We start from the raw sequence: 13,854 nt of genomic DNA, 5'->3' as shown, positions 1-13,854 counted from the left end.
TTTTTTTTTTTAATTGATGCATTTTTTAATCACAAAATAATCTAGTGGTGTGACGTAATTTATATACAAAATTATTTCACCAAAAAAATACACAAATCATCACATCCTTATATATTTTTGTCATTAAAAATTTAGCAACCTCGAATTATTAAAAATGAAAATTATTACCTTGTAGAGAAAAAATGAGAAGTTAGAGTTGATACATGTGTGATTAAGCAAGTTTTAATAGTCCCTCCTCCTCTTAAATAATTTCAAAAAGTAATTTTCATCGTTCTATTTTAACAAATATATAATTTTATCATTTTTTATGTTTTTTTATTGATATTATTCTTTTATGAAATGGTCATATTCTTCTAACTATTTTTATTATGTATTATATTTTTCTAATATTTTTTGGTACGTTTAAAATTTTTAAGTTTCAAAATTATTATTTAAATTCTCATTATCTTAAGGAGATTATTATGATAATCAAAACTTATCATATAATTACAATTGATATAACTCAAATAATTGAAAATACTCTCAACCAAGCCTTGTATTTTGTCATTCCTCTGTAAGTATATTAAATTGGACCGAAATAATTTGAAATGGACTAAATAGATTGAAAGGACCAATATAGCCCGAATGGATCAATGTGGACCCAATTGGACCGAATAGATCAATGTGGACTGAATTGACCGAATATGTTAACTTGGACCAAAGCAAAACTGATGGACCAAATTGGACTGAAATTGACCGAATATACTGAATTGGGCTAAATTGATTGAAGTAGACCAAATGAACCTAATTGAACTGGAGTGGACCGAAGTATACTAATTTAGACCAAAATTAACCAAAGCGAACGGAAATAGACCAAACCAAACCAAATTAATGAAATGGACCGAAATAGACCGAATGTAAATATGTTTTGAGCATAGCCAATATTTTATTTTGATATAAACTCAAATTATTGCTTCCAAAATAATCAAGTACTAACTCAAACAAAATTAAACCAACCAAAACTATATGTGAGAGAGAGAGAATATTATTTGTAATAGGGAACTAAAAAATATAACACCAAAACATACGAACCCAAAATAGAGTTTTAAAAATTACAATGATTCATCAATATAAATAAGAGTAATAAGAAATAATAAAAAAAAAATTAAGAGAGAGAGAGAGAGAGAGAGAGAGAATAACCACTTTTCAAGAGAGAATGCAAGAGAGAATAATAAAATATTTATAGAAAATTTTCAAGAGAGAATGCAAGAGAGAATAATAAAATATTTATAGAAAATAATATAAGAAGAAAAAAAGTAAAAATAAAAAATATTGGAAAAACACCAAATTATCCAAGTCATGTTAGTGCATTATTTAAAACATATTTTGGTTCCCTTGGCCAATTCGGAACAACCTCCAAAACAGAATTCAAAACTTTGGTTGCCAAAACACCATCACATAATCGCGTAATGCCAAGCCACTATATGAAGGTGTTCCAGCAACACCTTCACTTGTTCTCTCATATTCCTATAAATAGACCCACCTCATTTTAGCAATTTCATGCACAAAAATCCCAAAAATTCTCCTCCCCCTCTCTCTCTGGAATTTCTTTAAGAATAGTTTTTCTCCCTTTGTCTTTAGAAAACCTCTCTCCAAACAAAAATTTCAGTCATCTTTTCCTCCATCTTTCCCCCTCCAAAACCTTAGGTAAATGGGTAAGTTTGTAAGAAATGGGCTAGCTTCTTCATAGCTATTACCGATTTCTTTTTTCCATTTTCCTTGTAACACATCATTTTTTTAATATAAAAATGTCTCTTTTATTCATTGGCTCTTTATATTCTTGCATTTAAATTCTTTGCTCTATCTTTATATTGTTTGCCTTTTATATTGCTCTAGTTGTATATATTATTTGTTGTTCATTTATTCCTTTATTTATCTTGATGCTCATATGTGTATATATTGTTATATTGCTTGCGGGATTCCTAGATGGGTTTCGTACCTTTACCTAGACACTCTATGGAAAGTACCCTAGGGGAAAGAACTCATCACTTTTAGGCTTCTAGGAACAACGCGTTTATTATTCCATTCATTTGGTTACTCATCTATTTATATTATTTATATTTACTTGTTTATATTTATTTGTTCATCTTTATATATTGTTTACCCCCTCCCCTTTTTATTTATTGCACTCTTTATTGTTTCTTTTATCGTTCTATATATATACATATATTGTGCTATATTGTGTTCTTCTCTCTCTAGTCACCCAAAAATATTATATATCTATTTTTCCTAAAATGGGTTCTAAACCTTTTTTTAAGCAAGATATGGGTATGTTTCCTAGAGAATAGTAATGGCTCGTGCTCTCATTTCTTCTATTGGTGAAAGACCCATAAGGCTTTGGCAAGATTAAAGCTTATTTAGGAGAAATCCCAAAAAAAATTAATTTTTTCCCATAACCATTTAAATTCCCAGTTATTACTTTTCTTGTCTTTAGATTCTAAGTGTATGGTCAATTTTTGTAGCCCAAGCACAAGGGATATGGAATATGAGCCCAACGAGCCCAATACAATAAATTTGTAGAGAGTGGGTGAAAGAGTTGGGCTAATAGTGAATTAAACAACGTCTAATTCAGGTTTTAAAGGAAGAACAAGTACAAAAACACATGAAATTTGAATAAACTGATGTCTGAAGAGATAGATTATTGTTTGAAAGGCTAATACAATTTTTAGAGCTACAATAAATCTTCCTTTCTTCTCCTTCCCTCTTTTTTTCCAATCCCCCTCACTATCAAAGGTCTCTTACACTTATATAGTTTTCTTTTAGACTATCCTGATCGTCCACTTATTCTTCATGTAACCGTTCACTTGAGTATATGTCTCATCATGTATCTTCGTCGGTTCTTCATTAGTGGTGGTAGCTGAGACTACACTGTTCAAGGGTCTTCTCCACATTAATGTGGCCAGAAAAATTGCTACAGTGCATTTAATGTGGTGGTAGCAACTTTTCCTTTAGATATTTATTTGTTCTTATCATCTTTATTCATGCCTGAAGCTCATCCTTATCGTTAGAAATGCTAGGAAGATCACCTAAACCCCCCAGGTATTTACTTGACCGATATTCCTCATATCCGAGGAGGACATACTCCTCGGACAACGTTCCTCTATCACTTCCTCGCATGGTTCTCTAGTTTGGGGCCTTTTCCAATAATTTGCTCCTCTTCGGACGTACCCATATCTTCGAATAGGGCCTAATGCCCAATATATAAATTTGGGTTTTTATTCCCACAATAGCCCCTCAAAATTTTAATTTTTCCCTCGCATCCGATGAGAAAAAAATGGGATTTTAATTTGTCACAGAAAATAAAAGCTTAAAACGTAAAAATACCTGAGTTTACACATGTGGGAGCATAAATCTAGGCGCTTCATCATTGTTGCTGACGTTTCGGTATTCACGAAGCGCTATTAATTACTCCAGGCGGTGCTATGTCTTTGACATCCAATGGTGAATTATTGATCCAACGAATGACCTTTTTCCTTAAGATTTGGGTGGGATAACTCCCACCCACTTTCTAGCCCCTATATAAAGCCTCAAAGAAGACCATCTCTCTTTTACTTCGCAATTTCTTAGACTCTCTAGCGAACCCAAACGTTCAAGCTCACCCAGTTTTTCAGATCATCTGTCTCATTTCTTTAAAAACTCACGAAAATCATGCCAAGAACCTAAGGATCACTCCCTAACCCAGTTTGTGTAAGTTCTAATTTCCTCGAACCCCTGGTTCTCTTCTTGGCCAGCTTTCTCGGCCCTTAAATTCTCATTTCCCAATTGTTATTCTCAGTGTTTCCTTCTTTCTGTTTATCCGAAATTGGTAGATTTAAGTACCTAGTTGATAGTCCTACCTTAACAGAGACTTTTAAGGAGACCCATGACATACCCCAGGGAGTAAACCTGAGGTATTGTCCCCTGGAAAGATTACTAACTAACCGAAGGGTGGGAGAAGTCATAATCTCTATGATAGCGTTCATAGAAGGGGGAATGACTCTCCCTATAGGTCTTGTTACAAGAGAATATCTTCGTAACCATAGGCTTTCTCCTGATCAGTGCACACCTAACGTCTTTAGGATCCTAGGAGCGATTGACGCTTTGAATCGTCATTTAGGCTTGGGGCTCACCTGGCTTGACGTAGTACATATGTACGAATGTCATAGCCAAAAGGGAGAGGGATATTATCTTAAATCCCGATCCAACATCGTTAGACTCATTTTCTGTCTTTCCAAGTCTAACAAGGGGATGAAAGATGACTACTTGATCGTCTCAGGCGCGTCACATGACGGTTTTCATTGCCCAACCCAACCAAGAGAGCCAGGTGGGATATCCTAGATTTAGGTTTCTTAACAATAGATTTAGGGTCCTCATCACTTAATATTGTTTTTCTTTTCTTTGTATCAGTGTTTTTGAGTTTCTAATTATGGTTGATACTATTGTGATGTTGGCAGATAAAAGGCACGTTGCTCCTCGGCTTAGCTTGACTAACATTGCTGTGCTCAACTACTTACTGAGATCAGAGATTTTTATAAGTGAAGACGGGCAATTTTGGGCTGCCCATCTTATTCTCAGTTTCACGCCACTCTCGGACGCCTTTCAACCGGTCGACATCACTATAAGGCAAGGAGACTATCAAATTAAACGAATAGACGCCTCTCAGCCTAATTTTCTAGCGCCATTCGATCTTGCTCTCGTGCCACATTCGAACTCGCAGGGTGTACCACTACTCATCCAACCGGTTCAACAAGTTCCCATTGAACCAGTCGTAGCAGAGGAAAGAGTTGCTTTCTCGACCTCTTCACTTGAGGAACATATTGATCAGTTCCAATTTAAAGAAGAGGCACCAAGAAAGGTTCAGGTGATTCCAGTTTCGGACGCCGATGAAAAGACTGATAGACAGTCCAGCGTCCGCGCTCCTGTTTTAATAACTGACCTTTCAGACGATTCTTCGAAAGAAGAAGAAATGGCAAGCCTAAGGGACTTAATGAAGACCAGGAAAAAAGCACCTGAGGCGAAAGAGACCGGTCCGTCTCAACCAGCTATTAATCTTCCTCTACCCCCTCCTCAACTTCCTGCTAATCTCAAACTCAAGCCAATCCCCGATCCGAAGAAGAAAATGTCCATTACAGATGCTAAAAAAGTTAAGGTAGTGCCTCCAAAAAGAACTAAGCAACAAAGGGTGGTTAAGGATCAACGGAGCAAAAGGGCTTCGTCTACTAAGAGTCAAGACGACTCTCTCGTTGCTGAGGTATGCTGAAGATACCGCATCTGGTCCCCCAAGTTGGAGTTGGATGGTGTTCCCTTCCCTTGGGACACCACTGTTAGAAATTACCAAGGGGGGAAGGCAGGTCTCATTGCTAAGACCCTGGAGCAACCACTTCTCCAACCAAAGGATATGGAGGCTTACAGGCGTTTCAACCAACATGAGCTCTTCCTATCCCTTAAGAGGGATTTAGCCATGGTAAGTGAATTGATCCACTTCTCTAATTAAGATATTGATCATTTTTATTGGTTTTTTTATACTAAAATTTTTCATTATGCTATGTAGATTACCCAGCAAATTTATGTGGCTGAGGAGTGGAATAAAAACGCTCACAACGCAACCCAAGCGGAGGCCTATTCTCGGTTTGAGGTTGAAAAATCTTTGGGTAGTTCGAAAGAAGATTATTCTTAGCTGTCCAAGCAGCTAAAAGAGATGATCAAGCAGAGGAATAGTCTTGATGCAGGCCTGAAAAGTGTTGAAAAGCAGGCCGAAGACCAACGCCAGCAACTGAACATGACCGAGATTAATCTGGAGACAAAGAGAGAATTGGTGAAAGGTCTTCGGGCTGAGCTTCAGAAAGCCAAGAAAACTACTCAGTTGGCCCAGGAAATTGCCTAATTAGCCAAAGAGGCAGTTGAGGCTGAAAAGCAAGTAGCATACAAGCTTGGGGTGGAGGAGACCCAAGTCAGACTCACAGAGGAGTTCTCCACAGTCTGTAGAGATTATTGCGATATAACCTGGGGTAAAGCTCTTGATGCTGCTGGGGTCTCTGCAGAATCTGACTAGAGGCAACCTGATAGCATCTACTACGATTCTGATATTTGCGAACTCCAAGTTCTGACTTTTCTCCCCTCAAACAACTCTCAGAGACCTCGGAGTAGCCTTTGGTCGGCCAAATCCCTCATGCCATTCCTGAAGTTCCTAAAGAGTCTAGTTAGCCTGGTGATCAGGGTAAGCAAGCTGAGGATCCTCAAGATAAGGGTAAAGACTTAAGGAAGAAAAAAACTCCTCTTGAATTTAAGATCAGGCCCCCGATGCTGCTGCTGCCTAGTCCAGCCAGACTACTGACCCTTTGGCTCCACAGATGAAGGCTGAGATGTTTAGGAACTTTATTTTTATACTTGTATTAGTGTTTTTATATATATATATATATATATATATATATATATATATAAGACGATTCTTCGAAAGAAGAAGAAATGGCAAGCCTAAGGGACTTAATGAAGACCAGGAAAAAAGCACCTGAGGCGAAAGAGACCGGTCCATCTCAACCAGCTATTAATCTTCCTCTACCCCCTCCTTAACTTCCTGCTAATCTCAAACTCAAGCCAATCCCCGATCCGAAGAAGAAAAGGTCCATTACAGATGCTGAAAAAGTTAAGGTGGTGCCTCTAAAAGGAACTAAGCAACAGAGGGTAGTTAAGGATCAACGGAGCAAAAGGGCTTCGTCTACTAAGAGTCGAGATGACTCTCTCTTTGCTGAGGTATGCCGAGGATACTGCACCTGGTCCCCTAAGTTGGAGTTGGATGGTGTTCCCTTCCCTTGGGACACCACTGTTAGAAATTACCAAGGAGGGAAGGCAGGTCTCATTGCTAAGACCCTGGAGCAACCACTTCTCCAACCAAAGGATATGGAGGCTTACAGGCGTTTCAACCAACATGAGCTCTTCTTATCCCTTAAGAGGGATTTAGCCATGGTAAGTGAATTGATCCACTTCTCTAATTAAGATATTGATCATTTTTATTCGTTTTTTTTATACTAAAATTTTTCATTATGCTATATAGATTACCCAGCAAATTTATATGGCTAAGGAGTAGAATAAAAACGCTCACAACGCAACCCAAGCGGAGGCCTATTCTCGGTCTAAGGTTGAAAAATCTTTGGGTAGTCTGAAAGAAGATTATTCTTAACTGTCCAAGCAGCTAAAAGAGATGATCAAGCGGAGGAATAGTCTTGATGCAGGCCTGAAAAGTGCTGAAAAGCAGGCCGAAGACCAACGCCAGCAACTGAACATGACCGAGATTAATCTGGAGACAAAGAGAGAATTGGTAAAAGGTCTTCGGGCTGAGCTTCAGAAAGCCAAGAAAACTGCTCAGTTGGCCCAGGAAATTGCCCAATTAGCCAAAGAGGCAGTTGAGGCTGAAAAGCAAGTAGCATACAAGCTTGGGGTGGAGGAGACCCAAGTCAGACTCATAAAGGAGTTCTCCACAGTCTGTAGAGATTATTGCGATATAACCTGGGGTAAAGCTCTTGATGCTGCTAGGGTCCTTGCAGAATCTGACTAGAGGCAACCTGATAGCATCTACTACGATTCTGATATTTGCGAACTCCAGGTTCTAACTTTTCTCCCCTCAAACAACTCTCAGAGACCTCGAAGCAGCCTTTGGTCAGCCAAATCCCTCATGCCATTCCTGAAGCTCCTAAAGAGTCTAGTCAGCCTGGTGATCAGGGTAAGCAAGCTGAGGATCCTCAAGATAAGGGTAAAGACTTAAGGAAGAAGAAAACTTCTCATGAATTTAAGGATCAAGCCCCCGATGCTGCTGCTGCCTAGTCCAGCCAGACTACTGACCCTTTGGCTCCACAGATGAAGGCTTAGATGTTTAGGAACTTTATTTAATACTTGTATTAGTGTTTATATATATATATATATAAGGGACTGCAAAGTATTTTCTTTTTGATCAATGAAGTTGTTCTTCTTTTATTTTCTCTATCTTCGTTGCACATATTATAAAATTTACTGTTATTGCAAATAACTGACTTGTAGCCACTGTGATCTAGGCAGACTTAACAATAATATCATGCTAATGATGTAAATAACTTATACAAATATTGGAAGAAGTGGGTTGTGCAAGAATTGTTAATAAATATAAAAAGCAATGAATGATATGAAGGTCTTATATGTTCTCGAACCAATTACTACTGGGCATTGACTTTGAACCAATTACTGGACCGAAGAGGCCTATCATAAGTTAATCTACTTAAATACCACAGAGTACTTAAGGTGTAGTTTGAATTTAAGTTTAATCATTAATAAGAACTGTAGGGGAGTGTTAACTAACCCACATGATTTGGTCCGAGGATTTAAGGCATGATTAGATTTAAGTTTAAACACTTGCAGAAATAGTTGAGGAGTGTTAACTAAACCATATCATCTGGTCTGAGGATTTCAAGCATGATTGGATTTAAATTTAAACACTTATAGAAATTGTTGAGGAGTATTAACTAAACCATATCATCTGGTCCGAGGACTTCAAGCATGATTGGATTTAAGTTTGAACACTTATAAGAATTGTGAGGGAGTGTTAACTAACCCATATCATCTGACCAGGAAGTATTAACTAACCCACATCATTTGGTCTAAGGACTTTAGGCATGATTGGATTTAAGTTTAAACACTTATAAGAATTGTGAGGGAATGTTAACTAATTCATATCATTTGATCTGAGAACTTCAAGCATGATTGGATTTAAGTTTAAACATTTATAAAAATTGTAAGGAAATGTTAACTAACCCACATCATCTGGTCTGAGGACTTCATGCATGATTGGATTTAAGTTTAAACACTTATGAGATTTGTAAGAGAGTATTAACTAACCCATATCATTTGGTCCAAGGACTTCAATCATGACTGGATTTAAGTTTAAACACTTTTAAATGAGTGTTAACTAACCCAAATCATCTGGTCCGAGGATTTCAGGCATGATTGGATTTAAGTTTAAACACTTATACCAAAACCCTTATGTAATAAATAAACATATTGATCAAAGGAAGAAAACTCGATTAATAATAATACCTTTCAAGATTGTTTACATTCCAAAGGCGTAGTATTACATGACCATCTAAATCTTCCAAAAAATATACCCCAATGCCAGTCCCTGAGGTAATATGGTATAGCCCTTCCCAATTAGGTCATAATTTTCCCCAAGCTTGATTTTTTGCAGTGTCTACAACTTTTCTGAGCACTAGATCACCAGGTGTTAAAGGCCTTAGCTTTACGTTAGCATCATAACCTTATCTGAACTTTTGTTGGTACTATGCCAATCGAACCACTGCATTTTTCCTCTTTTCCTCAATAAGATCCAAACTCTCTTCTAACTGTTCATTATTGCTAATTGGACTGAATGAACCAGTCCTCAATATTGGGAATCCAGTCTCTAAACGGATAACAGCTTCAGTCCCATAAGTCATTAAAAAGTGGGTCTCCCCAGTAGGCTTACGAGGCGTAGTTTTGTATGTCCAGGTACATACGGTAATTCTTTCACCCATTTGCCCTTCGTGTCATCCACTCTTTTCTTCAATCCATTTACTATGACCTTATTAACAGCTTCTGCTTGCCCATTCTCCTGGGGATAAGCAAGGGTGGAGTATTTATTCGTGATTCCCAATTCACGATAATAACTTCTGAACGCTTTGCTATCAAACTGTAGGCCATTATCCGAGATGAGGGTATGAGGAATCCCAAACCGAGTGATAATATTTTTTCAAACAAATTTCTTTACTTCTACGTCTCTAATGTTAGCTAGTGGTTCAGCTTCAACCCATTTTGTGAAATAATCTATGCCAACCAGAAGATACTTCTTGTTTCCTGCTGCTTTAGGGAATGAACCTACGATATCTAAGCCCCATTGAGCGAATGGCCATAGGCTGGATAATGGATTAAAGATTCCACCTGGTTAATGTACGTTTAGTGCAAATCGTTGACACTGATCACACTTTTTAACATATTCATGGGCTTCCTTTTGCATATTTAGCCACCAATAGTCTTGGGTAATGGCTCTATGTGCCAAGGATCTACCTCTAGTATGGCTTCCACAAATTCCTTTATGTAACTCCTCGAGGAGTAATTCAGCTGTTTCAAGGTGTATGCACAATAAATACGGCCCTGAAAAGGAGCACTTGTATAACTTCTGGTCCTCGGATAGCCAGAATCTAGTAGCCTTCCTCTGAACTTTGTCCATTTCTAACCTTACTTCAAGCAAAGAATCCTCATTCAGGAATTGAATTATGGGGTCCATCCAACTTGGCTCAGCTCTAATTTGATGAACATGGACTGCCTCTCCTCTCACCTCTGTGGGTTTATGTAAGTCTTTAACGAGGATAACCCGAGGCAGATCTTGTGCCGATGAGGTTGCAAGTGTGGCCAGAGAATCAGCATGTGCATTACCATTTATGGAGATGTGTAGCAAATTAAAAGATTTTAACGTTGACTGTAACTTTTAACTTGACTCAAGTACCTTTGTATTCTTTTATCTTTCGCTTCGAACTCTCCTTTTACTTGGCCGACGACGAACCTTGAGTCCGAGAACATTTCCACTGATTTTCCTCCCATTCTTTGAACCATTGTCATTCCCATCAGTAGAGATTCATATTCAGCCTCATTATTTATAGTCGTGAAGCCTAGTCTTAGCGACTTTTCAATGATGATCTTTTTTGGGGATATTAGCACTAGCCCCACTCTAGATCCTTTCTAGTTTGCTGCACCGTCTACATATGGCTCCCAAAATGAGGGGCATTTCTAAGAGATTACACCAACTGATTTTTCATCCATGTTCTGTGCTAACGTTAATTTTTCTAACGAAGGCTCAGTGAACTCAGCTACTAGATCTGCAAGGACTTGTCCCTTTATAGAGGTACGGAGCATATACATAATGTCAAAAGCCCTTAGGATAGTGCCTAATTTAGTTATTCTCACTGTGTAGTCAGCACTTCTGAGTATGGTTTTAAGCGAAAGTTGGATAAGAACAACAACCGTATGTACTTGAAAATAATGAGGCAACTTCCGTGTACCAAGCACTACTGTCAGGATGGTTTTCTCCAGTGGTAGATAACGAATCTCGGCCTTATGCAACGACTTACTCACATAATAAACTAGCCTTTACACACCTTAGTCCACTCATATCAACACCAAACTTATAGCATAGGGAGCCACAGCAATGTAAGCATACAAGACTTCATCTGGTTCAGGACTAGACATGATTGGTGGCCGAGCTAAATAGTTTTTAAGTTGTTAGAAAGCTAAAATTCATTCTTTAGTCCACTCAAATCCTCTCCACTTATTGATCAGCAAGAAGAAAGATCTACACTTAACTACTGATCGAGAAATAAATTGGTTTAGAGCAGCAGCCATTCCAGCCAATTTCTGGACTTCTTTGGAATTTTGAGGAGCCTGTAAATTGTTGATAGCCTTTATCTGATTGTGGTTAACTTCAATTCCCTTGTGAGTTACCATATAACTCAAAAATTTGTCTGATCCTACATCAAACGAGCATTTAGAAGCATTTAAACGCAGCTTGTATCTTCTCAAAACTTCAAAAATGTTTCCAAGATCCTTCATATGCTTAGAAACGATCTTGTTTTTCACCACCATGTCATCTATATAAATCTCAATACTTTTACCTAGTTGTGGCTCAAACATCATCATCATCATTCTTTGATAGGTAGATCCCGTATTTTTCAAACCAAATGACATCACTTTGTAATGGTAGTTCCCAATAGGGGTGATAAAGGCAATCTTTTCCTAATCATCTAAGGCTAATAGTATTTGGTGATAACCTTAGAAAGCATCCAGAAAACTCATCCAAGGATGACCAACAGTTGCATTCACTAGTTAGTCTATTTTAGGCATAAGGAATGGATCCTTAGGGCAAGCTTTATTTAAGTCAGTGAAATCTACGCATACTCACCATTTTTCAGTCTTCTTCTTTACCACCACAGTATTCGCTAGTCACTCATGATAAAAAAACTTCTTTAATAGCTCCAGCTTGTTTGAGTTTTGTTACTTTCTCTCGCATTGCGTCAGCATGCTCCTTGGATAGGCGCCAAGGAGGCTGTTTCTTAGGGGTGATCAATGGTTTGACCTTTAGATGGTGACATATGAATTCTGGATCCACCCCCGGGGCTTCATAAGCATTCTAGGAAAATACATCAATGTTTCTCTTAAATAATTCTATAAGCTCTTCTTTCTCCTAAAGAGGTAATTGAGATCTCACTTGAAAGAACTTCTCTGAATCATCTCCGATAGCAACTTTTATCAAATCTTCACACGTCGCACCCTCGGCTGAATCATTGATGGGCAATGTCAGAGGTTTTAATTGCTATAAATCCCTTCCAGCATGGGCCGAGGACTCAACTTCGGCCTTATGTTGGATGGCAGCCACTAAGCATTGTCTCACCATAGATTGATCTCCCATGATTTCACTAACTTGACCTCCAAACGGATACTTAACCTTTTGATGCAAAGTAGAGGAAATAGCTCCTAGCGTATGAAGCCAAGGTCTAGCCACAATTGCAGTATAGGGTGAATACGCGTCTACGACAATGAAATCTACCTTCACTACCTCTGTACCGGTCTGCACTGGTAATCGTATTTGCCCTTTAGGATAACAACTCTTCCTTCGAAACTTACCAGGGGAGAACTATACGACGTTAAGTCATCAGGTTTTAAATTCAACCCCTTATAAAGATCAAGGTACATTATCTCTGCCGCGCTGCCCTAGTCCACCATTACCCTCTTCACATCATATCCTCAAATCTTGAGGATAATTACTAAAGCGTCATCATCGGGTTGGATGATTCCAATCTTGTCTTCGTCTGAGAATCCTAAAACTAGTGGAATACTCGCTTTAGCTCTCTTCGGATTATGATTAACATTTGTGGATAATCGGACTACTGACATTGCCCTAGATGGCCAAGATCCTATTCTCCCTAGTGCGGCAAAGATGACATTGATAGTTCCCAAGAGGGGCCTTGAAGAATCATCCATTCGAGGCTCCGAGTTCACATGACTTCCTTAACCACTAGAGTGATGCAAGAGTTGTTTCAATTTACCCTCGCGGACAAGTTGGTCCAAATAATCCCACATGTTCCTACAATCCTTTATAGTATGCCCATGGTCCTAATGGTACTGGCAATAGAGATTATGATTACGCTTTTCAGGGTTTTCCACCATTTTATTCGGCCACTTGAAGAACAGCTCATTCTTAATTTTTTTCAAAACTTGATGTATCGGCTCTTTGAATATAACATTGACTGCTTGAAGATTTGCTAATCCTGATTGCCTAGCAAAATCCCTACACGGCTTGCTATTACTATATCTATCCGACCTGAAATCCCTTCTCTTTTGAGGGATAACCTTGTTCTTTTCTTTCCCTTGCTGCTGATCTTCTTCAACTCTTTTATATTTATCAATCCTGTCCATCAATTGGCGTACACCGGTGACAGGTTTTCCAGTAAGAGATTTCCTTAAACCATGGTCAGCGGGGAGGCCGAGCTTAAATGTATTAAGAGCCACCTCGTCAAAATCCCCCTCCATCTTATTAAACATCTCCCAGTACCTATCTGAGTACGTTTTTAGGATTTCACCTTCTTGCATGTTTAAGGATAGCAATGAAACTAAGGGCCGAGCGACTCTTCGGTAGGTGACAAAACGAGAACCAAATGCTTGAGTGAGTTCTTTGAAGGAACTAATAGAATCTGCTTTCAGATTGTCAAACCATCTCATCGCAACTGGTCCCAAACTGGAAGGAAAAACTTTGCACATCAAAGTTTCGTCCTTGGAATGGACAGTCAT

The 13,854-nt window shown here is 38.4% G+C and overlaps 1 protein-coding gene across 1 annotated transcript; it reads right to left on the bottom strand.

Moving 5' to 3' along the window:
• Positions 1 to 13,179: 13,179 nt before the first annotated feature.
• LOC136064696 (uncharacterized) lies at positions 13,180 to 13,854 on the bottom strand. Its single transcript, XM_065766762.1, has one exon. It carries the CDS (start codon positions 13,852 to 13,854, stop codon positions 13,180 to 13,182), a length of 675 nt encoding a protein of 224 aa, XP_065622834.1.

Source organism: Quercus suber, unplaced genomic scaffold (genome assembly GCF_002906115.3).
Source record: "Quercus suber isolate HL8 unplaced genomic scaffold, Cork oak 2.0 scaffold_740, whole genome shotgun sequence".
In the NCBI taxonomy this organism is placed as follows: Eukaryota; Viridiplantae; Streptophyta; class Magnoliopsida; order Fagales; family Fagaceae; genus Quercus; species Quercus suber.
The sequence above is the reverse complement of the archived record's forward strand: the minus strand, read 5'-3'. Positions and strand labels throughout refer to the sequence as shown.